At 43.3% G+C, this 21,165-nt stretch overlaps 1 protein-coding gene across 1 annotated transcript in view; it reads left to right on the top strand.

Annotated features, from left to right (window-relative positions):
* The first annotated feature begins 2,211 nt into the window (after window positions 1-2,211).
* The window catches only part of LOC123936223 (sterile alpha motif domain-containing protein 1-like), an 84,437-nt gene continuing 65,483 nt past the window's right edge, over window positions 2,212-21,165 (top strand). Inside the window, exon 1 of the mRNA XM_045996892.1 lies at window positions 2,212-3,163. Coding sequence (XP_045852848.1) covers window positions 2,212-3,163 — 952 coding nt within the window. The remainder of the gene's footprint in view (window positions 3,164-21,165) is intronic.

Here is a 21,165-nt window from a genome sequence, read left to right as displayed (position 1 = left end):
TTGATGGCATTCCCTGTTTCAGAGAGCAAAACAAAATCTATTCAGCTCCCAGGAAACACTTTTTATTTTAACTACATTTGTGCTATCCTACTACAAAAAGGGACATGAATTTGCTATAAAAACTTCTGCAGAAATATTTCAACTTCTTGAGCACTTTCATTCAAAGCACTCTTTATTGAAAGAGTTAGTGGAAGACCCAGAACTGCTCCACCAGTCATTGGACCAAATCATCGCAGAATTCTATTCCTTAGGTTACCCAATAACTGAGGTAATCCCAGGTAGAAATAAAGGAGTGAAACCCGGGCAGGATCCGTGTAGTCAATGAACAACATCCAGTGAGAACTATGGAGTGCCACAACACAATCATCATAGTGGAACACCACCGATTCAAAAACAAGTACCGGATGAAATGATACTTTCTCGCAATCGACCTCGATCTTCAGAGATTCTTTTCCGGGCAGGCACCCCTCCCCAGCTCTCATACCCATATACCCCAATGCCTTCTTATGAAATGACATCAAGAGTACCCTAACGTCAAACTCCAACATTAAGGACACAAACTGCAGGTTCCACTGAAAAGATGACCAGAAGGCTACAAAATCAGCTTTGACATTTTCTCCAAATCTATCTAAACATTAAACGTGGGGTAGTTCAACTCCTTCTGGTACCAGATGCCATTTACTACCCTCACACAAAGGAGAAGGAATTCTTTCAACATGCTTTTCACTGTAATGAGACTTTCAACACAAAAACACTTCAACAGTCTATTCATTTCACCGTTTGGCAGAATCGTCCTCCATCACCCCGCTGCAGAAGATCATCAGAAAACAAGCAAACAAACACAAACTGACAGTTCAGCTTTCCAAAAAAAAATACACTTTCTTTACCTAACCCCAACATTTATCCTCAAACACAAGAAAGGAACAGACATTTGCCGCTCCAGACAGGAAAAGCACAACCAGCAGCATAACTGTTCCTCCACCACTAAATCGCTCGGAAAAGAAACCAGTAATTCAGGACAGGCAAATTAAAAACATTCTACACATGGCCAAAAGGAAAGGTCTAAACTCCTCCAATCCACAGCAAAATCACTACTTCCTCTCTTTTTGAGTCCATACCAATAACCCAACGGATACAAGGGTCAAACCAACCCAGCCCATTAGAAATGAGACCAAAACCTGGACAAATGCCCTCCCTTAAGTCACGCACTGAATAGGACCGCTTTGCACCCAACGCGAAATACACACAACCAAAACCACACATCAACCACCCCCAAATGCAAAAAAGCCATCCTCAACAAGTTGGAAAGAGGGTCTCAAGGAAAAGCTCCACCCTCTCCTACACCTTAAGCAACAAAAGTCCTTCCACAAAAGCTAACCCAGATCTTCAAGTACCTGGTGGAGGCGCCATCAGTCGCTTAGCAGAGGCTGCATTTCAAAGCTTTAGCGCTGCTTCTGAAGGTGCAGACCCTCCAGTCCCAAAAGCCTCTGTCTGCAGCAGGTTCGCTGGTCTTTCTAGCCTTCAGAGGACTTGAGTCAGGGAAAGGGGAGGGAAGAGACAAGGAACGGATGGAAAAACAGCAAAACACAGGTGTTGGTAGCCATCCCAATTTCCTAGGCATACAAGCTTGGAATCTCCCGTTGGGCGACCACCCACCCACCCCTTCCAGGCACCAAAACAGGGACCTGGGAGTGCACGGGGAGTCCCCACCGGCACCCCACAAGCTCTGGGCCCAGACCGTGCTACCTCGCACAGCCGGCGGCGATGGCGGCGTCCCGGGAAAAGCCGCGTTGGTCGCAGAGAGCGGGTGGACTTCTGCACTGGAGCGTGGGCTGAGGGACCCGGCAGGGGAGCCACCGGCCAGATCTGGAGGGGGCGGGTAGGGGCAGCTCGAGGATGGCGGCGGAGAGTGGGCTAGCGCCCTCCCTCCCTCCCCACATGGTTACATCTCCCTTTCCCTGGGAGGAGTGGCTGGGCCGCGGCGGTGGCAGTTCCAGAGAACCGCTGAGGAGGAGCCGCCAGCCCTGATTGGGAGCAACACCGCCCGCCGCCTGGCGCCACTGCAACCTCCCCCCTCCCCAGGATCTCCATTTTAGCAGCGCGCGCCTCCCGCCCCCCCGCCTCCGGGGTGCCCCAGAGACTATTTGTTGCAGGCCCCTGCCCTCCCCCAGACCTCCCTCCCCTTCCACCACCTCAGCTCTGAGCAAGTACATGGTTGGGCTCTTCTTGTCGCCCAACAATAAAGATGGGCTGTACCCCCACCCTTCCCCCGAGTGCAGAAACCGGCGCCGCTGGAAGAAGAAACACCGAGCTGGAGAGTCCTCATGGACCCCCCCCCCCCGACTTCTCCCTTCTCCGCGCGCAACCTCAGCCCTACCTCCACCAATCCTGGGTCGCTGGGCATGGAGCTCCTGCCACCATCCGCGCCTCCGCCGCCGTCCGTGTCCTCTGAGCCGCCACTGCCGCCGACGCCGCGGCCCTCTGCACCGCCAACGCCGCCCATGCCGCCGTCCTCTGCACCGCCTCTATCCTCTGCGCCGCTGCCACTGCCATCTGCGCCGCCAACGCCTCAGTCCTCTGCGCCGCACCGCCCCCTGCACCGCCGCCCTCTGTGCTGCCTCCTCAGCCAACGCCGCCGCCCTTTGCGCCGGGAAGGCACCGCCGCCGCCGCCGCCCTCTGCGCCGCCAGTGCCTCAGTCCTCTGCTTCACCGACGCCGCAGGCCTCTGCGCCGCCGCCGTCTTCTGCGCCGCCGACGCCCTCTGCGCCACCGACACCTCCCTCTGCGCCGCCGACGCCCACGACGCCGCCGCTGCCAAAGCCGCCGCCTGCGCCACGACGCCACCGCTATCCTCTGCGCCGCCGCCGCCGCAGTCCTCTGGGCTGCGGCCGCGGGAGGCGCGGGTGGCGGCGGGGGGGTAGAGGGCGCGCGGACGGCGGCGGCCAGAGCGCGGCACGGATGGCGGCGTCGGTGGCGGCGCAGAGGGCGGCGGTGCAGGAGGCGGGGCTGCGCCGAGGACAGCGGCGTTGGCGCAGAGGACTGGGGCGGCACAGAGGGCGGCAGCGGCGCGGGCGGCGCAGACTCCGGCGGCTTCGGCGGCTAAAGCGGCGGCGCAGGTGGCGGCGGCAGGAGCTAGAGGCCCAGCGGCTGAGGACGGGCGGAGGTAGGGCTGAGGATGCGCGGGGAGAAGTGTGGGAAGCCGGTCCGCGAGGGCTCCCGGGCCGGCTTTTCGCTGAGATGGTGGAAGGGGAGGGAGGGCTGGGGGCGGGCAGGGGCCGGCGACGACTAGTCTCCGGGGCCACGCCGGGCGGGGGGAGGCGCGCGCTGCTGAAATGGAGATCCTGGGGACCGGGGAGGCTGCGGCGGCTGCGGGAGGCGGTGTCGCTCCTGCTAGGGGCTGGCGACTGTGCGCGCCTCAACCCTGGCGGCTCCTCCTCAGTGGCCCTCTGCCACTGCCACCCCAGCGGCCCGGCCACGCCTCCCAGGCAAAAGGAGATGTAACCATGTGGGGAGGGACGGGGGGCTCCAGCCTACTCTCCGCCGCTGGCCTCAGGCTGCCCCTACCCGCCCCCTCCAGATCCGGCCTGGGGCTCCCCTGACGGGTCCCTCAGCCCACGCTCCAGTGCAGAAGTCCACCCGCTCTCTGCGACCAACGCGGCTTTTCCCGGGACGCCGCCATCGCCGCCGGCTGTGCGAGGTAGCACGGTCTGGGCCCAGAGGTTGTGGGGTGCCGGTGGGGACTCCCCGTCCTCAGCCGCTGGGCCTCTAGCTCCTGCCGCCGCCACCTGCGCCGCCGCTTTAGCCGCCGAGGCCGCTGGAGTCTGCGCCGCCCGCGCCGCTGCCGCCGCCCTCTGTGCCGCCCCAGCCCTCTGCGCCGCCGCCGCCACCGCCTGCGCCGCTGTCCTCTGCGCAGCCCAACCTCCTGCACCGCCGCCCTCTGCGCCGCCACCGACGCCGCCGTCCGCGCGCCCTCTACCCCCCCGCCGCCACCCGCGCCACCCGCGGCCGCAGCCCAGAGGACTGCGGCGGCGGCGGCGGCGCAGAGGATAGCGGTGGCGTCGTGGCGCAGGCGGCGGCTTTGACGGCGGCGGTGTTGGCACCGTCGGCGGCGCAGGGGGCGGCGGCGCAGAAGACAGCGGCGGCGTAGAGGCCTGCGGAGTTGGTGAAGCAGAGGACTGCGGCATTGGCGGCGCAGAGGGCGGCGGCGTTGGCTGAGGAGGCAGCACAGAGGGCGGCGGTGCAGTGGGCGGTGTGGCGCAGAGGACTGAGGCGTTGGCGGCGCAGATAGCGGTGGCAGCGGCGCAGAGGATAGAGGCGGTGCAAAGGACGGGGGCATGGGCGGCGTTGGCGGTGCAGAGTCACTCCTGCTGGTGGAAGGTGGCTGTGTGCACAGCAGCCCTGCCACCTCCTGCTCAGTGGCCTGCCGCCCCCACCACTGGTCGCAGGTCGTTGGCAAGGGTGATTGAACCAGGGAGGGAGGGCAGGAGCCTGGGAGGGGAGAGGGAAGGAGCGGGCCCACTCCCTGCCGCAGGCCTTGGGCTGCCCCTGCTCACTCTGTCCAGATACAGCCCGCAGCTCCTTTGCTGGCCCCCTAGCATGATGCTCAAGTCCACAAGTAGGCCAGCTTACTGTGCCCGAGGCGGTCTTTCCCAGGGTCCCACCATCGCCGCCTTCTGTGCTAGGCAGCATGGTCCAGGCCAGAGGTTGCGCGGTGCCGTTGGGGGCACCCCGTGCCTTCCCTGGTCACTGTTTCGGTCCCCAAAAGGGTGGGTGGTAAGAGCTTTCTGTCAAAACACCTGCTGTGGAAGGTGTATTAACTACAGAATCTTGTACTACAGCCCTAGGGGTCGTCATAATCTTTGCTGCTTAATTAAAAGAAAGACTCAGTGCTTCTGTTTTTCTTTTCTGGAAAGTGTATGACTGAAATAGCTAATACTGTGTTATGCCCCAAGGTAAAGTTTGGTTCTATTAGAACAGGTGTTCATTTGCACTTTTTCATGCTTAGTATTTATGGAACAGCTGTTATTGAGGGAGGAATTGGAACAACAGACCTAGAAACAGCTTCATTGGGTAACAGGAAGAAGAGTGGGACACCTCATCTAGTCTTCATCAGTAACTTGCACTCACCGTAATTGGAATGCTGATAAGGGCCACCACTTAACCTGCATTTAACAAATAGGCACTCTATTAAGCCGATTTCATGGACTGTCTCTTTAATCCTTTTAAGGGTATGATACTTCTCTGCATTTTACAGATAATGAAATGAGCCTTAGAGTTTCCATTCCCAGCTGGGATTCTATTGCACCATTGCACTTGACTCAGATCTTTTCCAACTTCACATTCCTATTGTTTTTAATAAGCTTTTTTCTGAAAACGGTATTACTGTCTCTACAGCCAGCAGTTTATAGGCATCATTAGACACCAACTGCAGCAGTCAGATGCCAAATTCTGTTGTTTTATTCCTCCAGTATTCCTGTCACTACCACCTTAATTTAGGTCCTCACTCTTAAATTTTTCTGTTTATTGTGCACTTCATTCATTGCAAATCTCTATGGTACAGACCTGCACCTGAACTCTTGGAGTAGCTTTGCTCGGCCAGGTGTCTAATGATCGCTCTAGAAAACACATAGATCATGTAGCTTGTCTGCCTAGAATGCTTGCTTGCTGCCTGATTGCCTGAGGAGGTATTGCCTTGTTTCCTTAAACGACCTGTGAGGCCCCTTCATGGTCTGGCTCTGTCCTATCTACCAGCTCATCTTTGCCCCTTCTTACTGTGGTCAAACTTGTGTTCCTCAGCATGTTTTCTCATGTCACTGTGTCGCCTGAAGACTTTCCACCTCTTAGTTTTACTTGGTAAAAGCCACCTTCAGATGTAAGACCCAGCTCATGTAAACTCTTTTGGGAAACCTCTCAATTCGTTTTTTCTGTGGTCGTTGAAGAACTTTGTGCATTTCATTTTGTGGTGGAATTTCCTTTTTACATTTTTGTCCCAGATTTAAATTTGAAGCCCCCATGGCCAAGGATAGTGCCACTGACACACTGTTAAATCTTCAGAGGCAAGGTCTTAATGTGCTACAGCTTCTGTACTCTTAGGTGTAACTTTTAAAGGGTAATCCATTCTCCCAATCTCTAGTTTTAAAATCTTTCCTTTTTAAAATAATGTCCTATATTGGAGAGTTTTTTTCTGCAAATAGGGTATGTCTATTAAAATTTTTAAAAAGCACTTGGCAAATGACTTGGAAATACTGCCAAATATTCGTTTACTTCCTCTCTTTAGTTTTTAATTTTACTCTTTGTATAGCCTCTTTTTTAGAGAGATTTATATATTTATTTATTTTACACCGAGAATGACAGTGAGAGAAGTGATACAAGCAGAGGGAGTGGGAGAGGAAGCAGCAGCCTTCCTGCCAACCAGGGAGCCCCGTGCAGGGTTGGATCCCAGGACCCTGGGATCAAGACCTGAGCCAAAGGCAGAGGCAAAGGACTGAGCCACCCAGGTGCCCCTCTTTGCATAGTCTCTCACTTCCTTTTTTTGTTTGTTTTTTAATTTATTTATTTGTCAGAGAAAGAGAGCACACAAGCAGGCAGAGTTGCAGGCAGAGGGAGAAGTAGGCTCCCCACCGAGCAAGGGAGTTCAATGCAGGGTTCCTTTCCAGAACCTTGAGATCATGACCTGAGCCCAAGACAGTGGCTTACCTGACTGACCCAGGCGGAGCAGGGAGGGGGCATCCCTTTGCATAGTCTCTTAACATTAGGTCCCTTTATTAGGCCCTTTTGAGTTCATACCTGCTCCTTTGCTCACAGTTGAGGCAACAATTTATTGCAAAATAGAAGTCTTCTCAACCAGTGTCTGTTTTAAAAAGGGTCACCTCAGGAGAACTAGAAAATGCCTTTCTCTGACATTCCATTTTGTTCTGTGCTTGCTGGCTTCAGGCTTTAGAAACGGGAGCTATCTTGAAACAGCTGGTAGAACAGTGACTAGAGTGGTGTCTAGATACAGAACGACTTAAGGAGGAAAAGGATTCCAGTTGACAAGATCATGAAGTCTCTTTTTTTCTTGGCAGTTTTACAGCTGAATAGGATTCCAGATGACTGGGCTTCCCTTACTTAGCAAGGGATTTTCAAGAGGTGGGCTGGACAATCTTTTGAACTTTTAATAATTTAGATACTGGTATTTTATGTTATTTTTCAGATTGAAGTCCTAGGTGATCTTTCCCTTTCAGTTGGTACCGTTTTATAAATGAAGCCTCTTAAATTGTGTGTTTTATCTTCTCTTTTCTTTGGATTTCATTTGTTTATTTGACAGAGAATGCCTGTGTGCCTGGAATTGAGCACACACCAGGTGTGGGGGGGGGGGGGTTGGGGGAGGGGGAAGCTGGCTCCCCACCCAACAGGTAGTCCGATGTGGGGCTCAATTCCAGAACCCTGGGATCATGACCTAGGCCAAAGGGAGATGCTTAACCAACTGAGCCATCCACGTACCCCTGTATATCAGTATTTCCAAAAGCCATTGATGTAATAATGAATTTCATGAGAGAGGATACGTCTGATGATTTGGAATGTTCTGGTCCATAGGAATTTGTGACATTTTAAGTTTGGTAACTCTTAATAAGCATTTCATTAATGGAACACAAACTTTGAGAATCTATCAATTCTCAGTGAAAAGAGAGACTAATGCTGAACTGCAAGTTGGCTTCTAAAGAGATTTACATGCAACCTTCCAAAATCCATACCTCGTTGTAAAAACATTTGCAAACAGGAAATGTCCTATTCAGACATGAGTAATTTTAGTACACAGCAGCATGTTGATCCCTAACTGGGGAACTTTGGCTAAACTTAGTGTTGGGCTTAATCGTATTTGTCAAATCAGCTAGTGGTAACTTGAATCATTGTGATCCTCTCGTGGTTTTGAAAGGTGTATTTTCAGAATTAATTTTATTCAGAACATGCTCAGAAGATTGTAGAAGGATATTTTCTTTGTTCTTCTGAGTGACCAATGTAATCTTTACTTTTCAGTTTCCTTTTGCAAGCCCCAGAAGCTTGCTTTGTTTCCAGTTCATTGATTCTTGTCAAGTAAATAGATCAGTAGGCCTAATTATTTTTTCCTATTCGTCCATCCTCTATCCATTCCCTCTAGTTTTATATGAAATACTGTTTTCGAAATGAGGGTTGTATTTATACCTCTTTACTTTCTCAAGTATCTTCTCTATACAGTGAAATTTAAATTTGCAGTAGTTTTCTGCAAAGTTTTAGTACTAGTATGTTGAAGTGGTGGAAAGTCATTGAAATTCTAACATAATGACAGATATATCTGGACTATTTTTGTGTCATTTTAACTTTTTAACCCCAGTGCAAACAAATCAGATTTGTGAGGAAAGAGGTCTGAGCTAAAGTGATAACTTGGCATTCATGGGTGGTGTCTGCTACATAGTCTTTCATCATAAAAACTCTCTTACTGGGGCGCCTGGGTGGCTCAGTGGGTTAAGCCACTGCCCTCGGCTCAAGTCATGATCTCAGGGTCCTGGTATCGAGTCCCGCATCGGGCTCTCTGCTCAGAAGGGGCCTGCTTCCCTCTCTCTCTGCCTGCCTCTCTATCTACTTGTGATCTCTCTCTGTCAAATAAATAAATAAATAATCTTTAAAAAAAAAAAAACTCTCTTACCTTTATGCAATTGAGCCAACCTATCTAGATTATAAAAAGTAAGCTACAGAATGCAGTTTTATTGTATTTTTTTTCCTTTCCATTAAGAACAGGCTTTTGGGCTGATGGATTGTCCTTTTGAATAAGAACATTTGTAGTTAGCAGATAAATCAGAATTTTTCTATAGGTCTGTTCTGGAGGATTATAATTTGACCTTCAGTTTGGCAGATATTTGTATTAAATTGTGGAATACTGTTTATTGTATATGAATGAGCACATTTTTAAGTCTTGCCACTTGAGAATCAAGAAAGCAATCTTGGGGAGCCTGGGTGGCTCAGTGGGTTAAAGCCTCTGCCTTCCACTCAGGTCATGATCCCAGGGTCCTGGGATCCAGCACTGCATGGGGCTCTCTGCTCAGCAGGGAGCCTGCTTACTCCTCTCTCTCTTCCTGCCTCTCTGCCTGCTTGTGATCTCTGTCTGTCAAATAAATAAATTAAAAAGGAAGTCTTAAAAAAGAAAGCAATCTCATTGGCCTCCTCTGCTTTGCAGCTAAGAACAGCTGATGAATGCAGAGCAGTTTGTGCCATTTTCCACTCGAATTTCTATGACTTTGTTCATGTATCCCAGACATTCATTTTAATCGTAAGTTTAAACCTTTTTTTTTTTTTAAAGATTTTATTTATTTGACAGAAATCACAAGAGAGGCAGGCAGAAAGAGAGGAAGGGAAGCAGGCTCTCCGCTGAGCAGAGAGCCCGATGCGGGACTCGATCCCAGGACCCCGAGATCATGACCTGAGCCGAAGGCAGCGGCTTAACCCACTGAGCCATCCAGGCGCCCCAAGTTTAAACCTTTTTATCGCTATTCAGCTCCAGCTCTAACAAACTAACCAACCCAAGCCCTGGAATTTAAAAAAAAAGAAGGCTTCTGGCAAGTGGTAGTTGGTTTCCTTTTCTTCCCTTCGCTCTGGCTCTTCAAGACTCAGGGATTCAAAAGTGGTGAAAAGAAGTGCCACCTCTCCCTGTGTCCAGCCCCACAGAAACTTTCAGATGATGGGAAGCAAGAAAGAGCTAACTGGAATATTGATCGCTAAACTTAGCCTGGTTGTGTTTTTTTGCTGGACCAGATACTGGTGTGGAGATGGGGAAGAAGAGTAAAGGTTTTACTCTGCTCTAGGGAATATAAGAGCACAGTCATACCCAAATTACATAAAGTTGTAAAGCAGTTAGATCTAAGAACTCTGCCAGTCATCTGGAAAACCACTTATGCCTTGGTGAAACCCTGATGGTACAGATTGTTTCTGAAAAGGTGCATGTTACACTTTATGGGGTGTGTTCTGTGTGTGTATGTGTGTAATGGTAATTACGGTATTGATCCTAAATTTACAGCTAAAATGTTAGTCTCTATTGGCTATTATAATTACTAGGAATGAAGATAGAGCATTTTGAAAATTCTTAAAAGCTAGTGAGAAAATATTTTGCTCTACCAAAATGTGATGTATTTATAGCATTTCTAGAGTACATTTTCAAACAGAACTGCACAACTAGAATTGATTTCCTAATTTTAAAAATGAACAGTAAAACACATAGATTAATTTATACCGTGATGCATCATTTCTCTATTTCTGTATTAATCCTCTCAAAAAAACTAAAAAGTATATTAGTTGGGAGAAAAAAAACCATCTTGTTATCAAGGTTATTAAACCTTCTAGCTTTATTAAAATGTAATTGGCCTCTAAGATACTCACATTGAAAGAATAACCTGGAAAACCAACCAGCAGAGAGAAAAGAATTGTCGTGTTTGTCACCCCCAAAATTTTTCTCTTGCCCTTTGTTAATTCCTTCTACCCTTTTCTATCCCCAGTCAACCACTGATCTGCTTTCTGTAACTACAGATTAGTTTGCATTTTCTTGGATTTTGTGTAACTGTGATTCTACAGTATCTACTTTTGGGATTTCCTTTGGTTTCTTTAAATCAGCATGCTTATTTTGAGATTCATCCATGTTTATCCCTTTTTATTGCTGAATACTATTCCATTGTATGCCTGTTTTGCTGTTTTCTCTATCCACGTGTTGATGGACATTTGAGATCCACTTTCTGGCTAGTACAGATAAAGCTGTCTTGTACATCCCTGGACAAGTCTTGTGTAGACGTACACTTTCATTTTACTTGTGTAAAGCAGTGAAATCACTGGTGTTTTAACTTTTTAGCAAAATGCTACACTCTTTCTCTCTCTCTTTCTTTCTTTATTTTATTTTTTTATAGTGGTTGTGTGTGTTAGATTGCCAAAGCAGTGTGTGAGTTCAGTTGTTCTACCTTTTTGCCAGGCTTGTTGTATAGCCTTTTTAATTTTTAGGCAAATAGAGGGTGTCTGATGGTATCTCATTGTGGTTTTGTATTTTCCTAATAAGTAAAAAAGATTGGTATTTTCAAATGCTTATTTGCCATCTTTTTAAAGTTTTTAAAATATCTTTTACCCATTTTTAAGTTTGGTTGACTTAATGAATTATGAGAGTTCTTTATTTTAGGTTCAGATGTAAGTTTTATTTTTTTAAAGATTGTATTTATTTATTTGACCGACAGAGATCACAAGTAGGCCAGAGAGGCAGGCGGGAGGAGGGGGGAGCCGGCTTCCTGCTGAGCAGAGAGCCTGATGCAGGACTCCATCCCAGAACCCTGGGATCCTGACCTGAGCAGAAGGCAGAGATTTTAACCCACTGAGTCACCCAGGGGCACCCAGATGTTTGGTTTGTTTTCTCACTTTTTATTTCTTTCTTTTCAGTGTAACACTTTTTATTTATTTCTTTTCATTGTTTTTGCACCACACCCGGTGCTCCATGCAATACGTGCCCTCCCTATTACCCAGATGTATGTTTTAAAAGTCTGTTGAAGAACACTAGATGAAATCTTGTTTGTTTTCTTTTATAACTTTTATTTTTTATGTCATTTTAAAAAATCTTTGCCAAACCCAACATCACCAAAATTTTCTCAGATTTTTTCTAGTAGGAGTTTTACAGTTTTAACTCATATTAGGGTATATAGTCTGTTTTGAAGTGATACTTGTATACAGATTGGTAAGGGTGAGGTAAGCTGGTTTGGGGGTTTGGGGTTTTTTCTTTGTTGTGTGTGTGTGTGTGTGTGTGTGTGTGTGTGTTTTAAACATATGGCCATCCTGTTATTCTGGCATCGTTTATCGGAAAGATTATTCTTTGTTCATTGAATTGCCTTGGCATCTTGGTGAAATCACTGGACTGTGTATTTGATGCTGTTTCTGGACTCTCTCTTGTTCCGTCAGTCTGTTTTGTCTTTACACTGGTACTATACTGTCTTAGTCTTGTTTTTTAAGGTCTTGAAATCAGGGGGTATAAGACTACTAATGTTGTTCATTTTCAAAGTCAATTTGCCTCTTCTACTAGATCCTTTGTATTTGCATATAAGTTTTAGAATTACCCTGTCAATTTTTAAATTTTTTAAACGATTTTTATTTATTTGTCCGAGAGAGGCAGGCAGAGGGAGAAGCAGGCTCCCCACTGAGCAAGGAGCCCAGTGCAGGACCCAGTCCTAGGACCCTGATATCCATGACCTGAGCTGAAGGCACATGCTTCCATGACTGACCACCCAGGCGTCCCCACCTTTTCAATTTCTTTTTCTTTTTTTTAAGATTTTTTATTTATTTATTTGACAGATGGAGATCACATGTAGGCGGAGAAGCAAGCAGAAAGAGAGAGGAGGAAGCAGGTTCCCCGCTGAGCAGAGAGCCCGATGCGGGGCTCGATCCCATGACCCTGGGATCATGACCCGAGCTGAAAGCAGAGGCTTTAACCCACTGAGCCACCCAGGCACCCCACCTTGTCAATTTTTACAAAAAAGCCTGCATGGCTTTTTATTGGAATTCATTGAATTTGTAGAAAACTGACACTGCTTGACCAGATTAGTTCAGTGTTCAAATCCCTGAAAATGGCATCTCCTCTTTAGGCCTCCTCTTTGGTTGGGTCTTCTCTCAGCAGTGTTTTGTGGGTTTTAATGTACCAATTGTGCATATCTTGTGTCAAATTCATCACGAAGTGTTTCACATTTTTGATGCTCTACAAACATTTCTACTTTAAGGATTTCCATTTCTGGTTGTTCTTAGCTGATTCTTACAAATAGTTACTTTCGTATGTCTTATACTACATTTTTGCTAAAGTTACCTATTCTAGTAGCTTTCTGAGGATTTTGCAGTTTTTTTTTTTTCCATAGATGATCTTATCTGTGAGTTAAGACAGTTTTACTTTTCCAATTTGGATGCCTTTTATTTTTCTCTTCTTACCTACTGCATGGTTTAACTCTTCAGAACAGTGTTGAATGAAAGTAGTGAAGAGCTCACATCCTTGCATTGTTCTTGGGTTTTAATGGAGTAAAGCACTGAGTCTTTTATCATGAAGTATGGTATGAGCTGTCGTTTTTGGTAGGTTGAGGAAGTTCTCTTCTAGTTTGCTAAGAGTTCTTAATTAAGGAATAGATGTTGGATTTGTCAAGTACATTTTCCTGTTTTGCATCTCCTGCATTTTTTTCCTCTCCTGCATCTTTTAAGACAGTCATACAGTTTTTCATATTTAAAGCTGAATCGCATTGGTTGATTTTTGGAATTCTAAACCAGCCTTTCACTCCTGGGAAAAATCCCACTATGTATTCTCTTGGCAGTAATCTGAGTTAGATTATTTTCTTTTTAAAGAGTATTTGCATCTGGGATGCCTGGGTGACTCTGTTAAGTGTCTGCCTTGAGCTCAGGTCATGAGTCCTGACGCAGGGAGCTTGCTTCTCCAACTCTCTTCAGCTCTCCTGCTCTCTCCTTATCTCTGTCTCTCTCTGTCAGATTGGTTTAGCTTTCTGGCAGTGTACTTGGTTTTGTATTTAGACTGATGGGGCTCTCCTAGAATAAGTTGGGGACGCATCATTTTTCTTCTCCTCATTTTATGGGAAGAGTTTGGATAGAATTGGTATTATTTCTTTTGAAGCGTTTGTTAGAATTCACCAGTGAAGCCATCTGGGCCTAGAGTTTTCCTTATGGAAATTTTAACTACAAATTAAATTTCTGTAAGAGTATAGGGATATTTAGATGATTTGTTTCCTCTTGAATGAGTTGTGGCACTTTGTGCCTTTCAAGAAATGTTGGAATTTGCCCATTTTATTGAAGGAAAGGTGTTGATAATATTCCTGTATCATCCTTTTTGGTACCTGTAGCAGCTGTCTTGTACATTCTTGTACATTGATTTTAATTCCTGTAGCAGCTATTGAGATGTCCCCTTTCTTATTCCTTATTGATGATTTGTGTCTTTCTGATTTTATTTTTCTGAACAAGATTTTGATTTTTTTTTCTTCTTTGTTTATCTTGTTTTGTCTTGATTTCAGATCTGGTCTTTCTTTTGCTTATTTTGAGTGTCATTTGCTCTTCTATTCCTAGTTTCCTAAAGTATCAGTGTGGTCATTGATTTGAGGACTTTTTTTTTCATGTATAGGCATTTGATGCTATAAATTAACTTCTCAAGTATTACTTTAGTTACAGTCCATAAAATTTGATAATGTATTTCATTTTCGTTTGGCTCAAGCTATTTTCTGATCGTCCCTTTCTCTTTTGGCTGACGCTTTGTTTTGAATTGTTGCTTCATTTCCAAATATGTGAGGATTTTCCAGCTATCTTGCTGCTTTTTACTTCTGATTTAATTCTTTTGCTTATTAGATGGATTAAGCATCTAGAATTATGTCTTGAGGAATAGAGCCCTTTGTCATTATGAAATCAACTTTGTCACGTATTTTTTTTTGCTCTGCTACTACTTTCTTGTGTATTAAGTAGATTGAGTAAGTGAATAGGGTTAACATGACCTACTGTTATCCATATTTGTCTTTTTATTTGATGTGGATTTCTTATATGCAGATATAATCAGGTTTCTTTTTTGTAAATATTATAGTCTTTGCCCTTTAATCGGGTTTCTTTTTTGTAAATATTATAGTCTTTGCCCTTTTAAAAAGTCCATGTTCAGTTATTATGATTATTGATATGATTCATTTTAAATCTGTCTTTCCCACCCATCCTCTTTCCTCTTTCCTTCTACTGTCTTTGGCTTAGTGGAGTTTTTGTTGTTGTTGTTGTTTTAATTCAGTTTACATCATTTCTTCTTAGCCGTAACTCTCTGGTTTTAGTTGTTTAGTATACATCTTTAGTATATATCTAAGATTATCTTCAAAAGACACACTTCTTTCCATATCCAGTTGTCCACTGAACAACTTGGGGATTAGGGGTGCTGGCCCCATATAGAGTTGAAATCCAAATATAACTTATGAGTCCCCCAGAACTTACATACTTCCAGCCTACTGTTTACAGGAACACTTACCAAGAACAGAAGCAGTCAGTTAACATATTATGTATGCTGTATATATTATACAGTGTATACTGCGGTGAAGTAAGTGAGAAAAGGAAATACTAAGAAAATCATAAGGAAGAGAAAATACACTTACAATATTTTTCGTACCATGTATTTTTTAAAAGGAAATCCACTTGTAATTGGACCCACATAGTTCAAACCGTGTTTTTCAAGGGTCATCTGTAGTATATGAGTACAGGTATGCTGCCACTTTCCTGGACCTAGTCTTTCTGGTGTTAGCGCTATTGTAATCCTTCATTAGAGAATTTGTATATAGTCACTTATCTTCTAAAGAGGTTGCAAAATATAAAAGAAGAAATCTTTTCTATTTTTCCACATACCTATCAGTTCTGGTGCTCTTCATTCCTTTGTGTAGAGCCAGATTTCCATGGGGTAATGTTTTCTTCTGCCTGAAGGACTTCTTGTAACATCCTTATAGTTTGGATCTGCCGGTGAGTGATTCTTTTGTTTTTTATTTCTCAGTTTTTATTTTGCCTTTTTCTGATAACAGCTAAATGTCTAAATGTTCTGATAACAGCTGAATGGTCTAAATGTCTAGCTTTGTGAGGATACAACGCATATATAATACAGTTCATCTATTTAAAGTGTGCAGTTCATTGGTCTTGAGTATATTGGCAGAATTATGAACTGTGGCCTCATTTCATCACCCTCCAAAGGAATCCCCTTGTTTTTCCCTGTCACCCTTCAGGGTGCCCCCACTCCCAGTGCACGCAGCCATCCCCAGTCCTAGGGAACCCCTGATAAACTCTCTCTCTAAAGATTCGGGGTTCTGGGTATTCTGCATAAATGGAATCAGATGACATGTGGTCTCTTGTGACTGGGTCCTTTCACTACCATCATGTTTCTTTTTTTTTAATATTTTATTTATTTATTTGACCGAGAGAGAGAGAGGTCACAAGTAGGCAGAGAGGCAGGCAGAGAGAGAGAGGGAGAAACAGGCTCCCCACTGAGCAGAGAGCCCGATGCGGGGCTCGATCCCAGGACCCTGAGATCATAACCCAAGCCAAAGCAGAGGCTTAAACAACCGAGCCACCCAGGCGCCCCTACCATCATGTTTCTAAGGCTCACCTTGGAAACATGTATGTTGTAGCATGTATCAGGACCTGCTCCTGTAAATAACCAGATAATATTCCGTTGTATAGGTAAACCACCTTTTGGATACGAATGAATAATGCTGCCATGAACATTAGTGTACACGTTTTTGTATGGATCCATGTTTTAATTTCTCTGGGATTTAGGCTTAGGCTTGGAATCGCTGGGACAAATCCAAAGTGGCTGCACCATTTCATATTGCCAATGGTGTATGAGGCTTCCAGTTTCTGTCCTTGTTTTGAAAGATGTTTTCAGTGGGTATAGAATTATGGGTTCAGTTTCTTTCTTTCCGTACCTTAAAGGTGGTGTTCCCTTGTTTTCTGGGTTTCATTATTTCAGATAAGTGATCTGCTGCCATCCCCCACCCCCTTTATTCTTTGTCTACAAAGTGTGTCTTAGTTGCTTCTAAGATTTCTCTTTATCTCTGGCTTTTAGCAGTTTGTGATGACCCTTGGTGTTGTTTTCTGAATGTTTCTTGTGCGTAGGGTTTGTTGAGCAGCACTGTGCTTTCTACTTAAAGCCTATAGGCTATTGGGAAATAAATAAGGAACATTTTTATAAAATAAACTAATGTTCAATCCACATTCATAGTGATTATAGTTGTAGCTAGCCCAGAAGAGCTAGAATTCTTTGAATTGCCCTGGGTACTGTTTTTCCTCCATGGACAAATTGCTTTAGAATGGACCTTAGAGATCATTTTATCCAGTCATTACATCCAGGAAAACTAGACCCGGGGAACTTAAGTGACTGGCCCCAAACCTGCTTCCTCCTCTCTCTCTGCCTGCCTCTCTGCCTGCTTGTGATCTCTGTCAAATAAATAAATTTAAAAAGAATCTTAAAAAAGAAAGCAATCTCGTTGGCCTCCTCTGCTTTGCAGCAAAGAACAGCTGATGAATGCAGAGCAGTTTGTGCCATTTTCCACTCGAATTTCCATGACTTTGTTCATGTATCCCAGAAATTCCTTTCAATCGTTAGTTTAACCCTTTTTATCGCTACTCAGCCCCAGCTCTAACGAACTAACTAACCCAAGCCCTGGAATTAAAAAAAAAAAAGAAGGCTTCTGGCAAGTGGCTGCTGGTTTCCTTTTCTTCCCTTCGCTCTGGCTCTTCAAGACTCAGGGATTCAAAAGTGGTGAAAAGAAGTGCCACCTCTCCCTGTGTCCAGCCCCACAGAAACTTTCAGATGATAGGAAGCAAGAAAGAGCTAACTAGAATATTGATCTCTAAACTTTGCCTGGCTGTATTTTTTGCTGGACCAGATACTGGTGTAGAGATGGGGAAGAAGAGTAAGATTTTACTCTGCTCTAGGGAATATAAGAGCACAGTGACCCCCAAATTACATAAATTTGTAAAGTAGTTAGATCTATGAACTCTTCCAGCCATCCTTATGCCTTGGTGAAACCCTTTTGATACAGATTGTTTCTGAGAAGATGCATGTTAAAATTTCTGGGTTGTGTTTTGTGTGTGTGTGTGTGTGTGTGTGTAGTGGTAATTACAGTATTGACCCTAAATGTAAATTTTAGATTTTTTAGTTGTTGTGTGATGGTGTGTAATTTCGAACTTAATTTTGATTCTTTCAGATGACTAAGAGCGTTGAACATCTTTCATGTGCTTTGCTCTTTGTATATATATTTTTGGTGAAGTGTCTGCATAAAACTTTTACCAATATTTTTATTGGTTTGTTATTTTACAGTCAATATTCATTATTCACAGATTCTACATTTGCAAATTTTCATACTTGCGTAAGCGTATTAGAAACTGAAATCAATACTCAATAGGATTTGCATACATTCATGTTTGCAGAACAGTGAACAATTTGAGTCACTCAAGATGCGTGTTCCCAGGTGAGGTCAAACAGTCACCCTCTACCTCACACTCAAGAGGTACTACCACACACAAGAGTGTGTTTTGGCTCTCACACTCAAGTTTACTTTTGACAGACTGTATAATGCAATGCTCTTCACACTTTTTTGTGTGTTTTGTTTTTGATTTCATTGATTAAAATGACTTTCAAATGTAATGCTGAAATGATGTGTAATGTTCATGAGTGTAAGAAAGATACAGTGTGCCTTACAGAGAAAATACATAAGCTAGGTAAGCTTTGTCCAGCTATGAGTTATATAGTGCTGTTGGCTATTATTTCAATTTTAATTATTAACCTTGTACATTAAATAAGGTGTCTTAAAACAGAAACACATAAAGCAAGGTTATGTATTGATTAGCTAATGAAAATGTTTCAATCAGAGACTCCTTAGCAACGTAGCCCTATATATCCCCTAGGAAGAATGTTCTCTGTTCAGTAATTCAGTGTGTGTGATGGCTCCACAGACAGTACTAACATAAATAATGATAATCAAGTGTACTTACTTTGAGCATTCTTCATATATTCTGGATATAAATCTTCTGTCTGATACGTAATTTGCAGAAACTCCCTGTTTGTGGCTTGCTTTTTAATTCTCTTTACCGAGAAAGAGAGTAAAGAGCAAAGTGTTCTTTATAGAGTAAAATATTTTAATTTTGATGTAGTTTAGTTTGTAGATTTTACTTGTGGTTTATGGGTCTGCTTTTTGTGTGGTATCTGAGAGGACTTTGTCTGAAATGAGGTCATAAAGATTTTCTCCTAGGCTTTCTTTAAAGAGTCTGTAGTTTTGCGTTTTATGTTTGCTTTATGAACTGTTTTAGTTTTTCTATGCATTGTGAGGTATAGGTTGACATTCCTTTTATTGAATGTGCATGTCTACTCATTCCAAAACTCTTTGTTGAAAAGACTGCCTCTTTGCTATTGATTTACTATTGTACTTTTGCCGAGAATCAGCTGATATGTTTGTGCAGGTACATGTCTGGATTTTATATTCTGTTTCGTTGACCTGCATGTCTATTCTTTAGCTAACATCACCCTATCATAGCCACTTCAGCTTTATAATAAATTTTGAAATCAGGTGGTGTGAGTCCTCCAAATTGATATATTTTCCAGAATTCTTAGCTACTCATTATTGTTTCACTCATTTTTGGCTATCCATTTTGCTCTTTTTAAAAAAATGACAACTCCTTTATTTTATTTTTTCATTATTATTATTTTTCAGAGCAGGGAAGGGGCATGGGGAGAAGAAAGAATCCTAAGCAGGCTATATGCCCAGCACAGAGCCTGATACAGGGCTAGATCTCACTAGCCTGAGATCATGACCTGAGGCAAAAATCAAGAGTCAGATGTTTGATTGACTGAGCCACCCAGACATCCCTATACATTTTGCATTTTTATATAAATTTTGCAAAGAGTTCGTCAGTATCTACATTAGCCTTTCCGCTTTTTTGTTCTTTAATTTGGATTGTATTAAATCCAAAGATCCAACTAGGAAGAATTAAAATCTTAATTATATAAATCTTCCTACCCATGAACATATGACATCTCTTTATTTATGTCATATTTGATTTCTCATCAACATTTTATAGTTTTTGCCACATGGGTACCACACACATTTTATTAGGTTATATCTAAGTATTTCATTTTCCCTGGAGTTATTATCAGTGGTACTGATATTTTAAATACTGGTTCCAACATTTTATTGTTACTATATAAAAATATGGTTGATATTTATATATTTATCTTGTTAAATTAACTCATTAGTTTAAAGAGCTTTTTTGCAGAGTCATGGGATTTTCTGCATAGATAATTATGTTATGTGTCAATAGGGATAATTTAATATTGTCCTTTCCAATCTAAATGCCTTATATTTCTTTTACTATATTTATACATTTGTTAAATCATCCCATTTTTTTTTTTTTTTTTTAAGATTTTATTTATTTATTTGACAGACAGAGACCACAAGTAGGCAGAGAGGCAGGCAGAGAGAGGAGGATGCGGGCTCCCTGCTGAGCAGAGAGCCCCATGCTGGGCTGGATCCCAGGACACTGGGATCATGACCTGAGCCAAAGGCAGAGGCTTTAACCCACTGAGCCACCCAGGCACCACTCACCCCATTATTTTTATTAGCTTCTTAAGGTCTATAGGTTCATTAGTGATAACCCCTTTTTTAGTTTAGATATTGATTTTGTTAACTCTTTATTTATTTATTTAATCAATATTGCTTCAGGTTTTTCAATTTAATTGATCATTTTGAAAAGCTGTATTTTTCACTATTTTATCTATCATTTTTCTTTTTACAATTTTACTTATTTGTTCTTTTCCTACTTATTTCCTTTCATTTAACTGTCTGAATTTATTTGGTTTAAGTGACACTTAAATTATTGACTTCCAGTATGACAATCTCTGACGTATTAAATGTTTAGACCATTCTTTTGTCTAGAACACTTAATGTAATAATTAATATGGTTATTATTAATATTAATATTATCATCATCTTGTTTGGAATTTGTTCCTATTTCCACTACTGTGTCCACTTCTATTGTTTTGAAATACTGTATATTTTTTCAGAATTCCATTTTAATTTATCCTTTAATACTTTGAGTATGTATTGTTAAAATGTCTTTGTTGCTGTTTTAGGAGATTTAATACTCCTTTAAACATTATATATCCTACTCAAAATCAATATTTCATTACTTCAAATAAAACATACAAATTTTCCAAGATAGAGGTCCCTGTATCTATTCCCATTACAGTGCACTTTTCAGATCTATTACAGCTATGTACATTGAAAATCCCATCAGATGATATCATTTTGTCTTCAACAGATCGATTTTTTTTTACAAATTTTAGCGTTGAGAAATAATTTATTCACCCAGTAATTTAAAATCGATGGCTTTTTTTTTAATTCATTCCTGGCATTCCAGGATGTCCTCTGCTATCAACTTCCATCTACATGAGGACATCCCCTTAGCTTTTATTTTATTTTATTTTTAAGTTTTATTTATTTATTTGACAGACAGAGATCACAAGTAGGCAGAGAGGCAGGCAGAGAGAGAAGGGGGAAGCAGGCTCCCTGCTGAGCAGAGAGCCAGATGCAGGGCTCCATCCCAGGACCCTGGGATCATGACCTGAGACCAAGGCAGAGGCTT

The sequence above is a fragment of the Meles meles genome, unplaced genomic scaffold, assembly GCF_922984935.1.
Source record: "Meles meles unplaced genomic scaffold, mMelMel3.1 paternal haplotype, whole genome shotgun sequence".
Lineage (NCBI taxonomy): Eukaryota > Metazoa > Chordata > Mammalia > Carnivora > Mustelidae > Meles > Meles meles.
The sequence above is the reverse complement of the archived record's forward strand: the minus strand, read 5'-3'. Positions and strand labels throughout refer to the sequence as shown.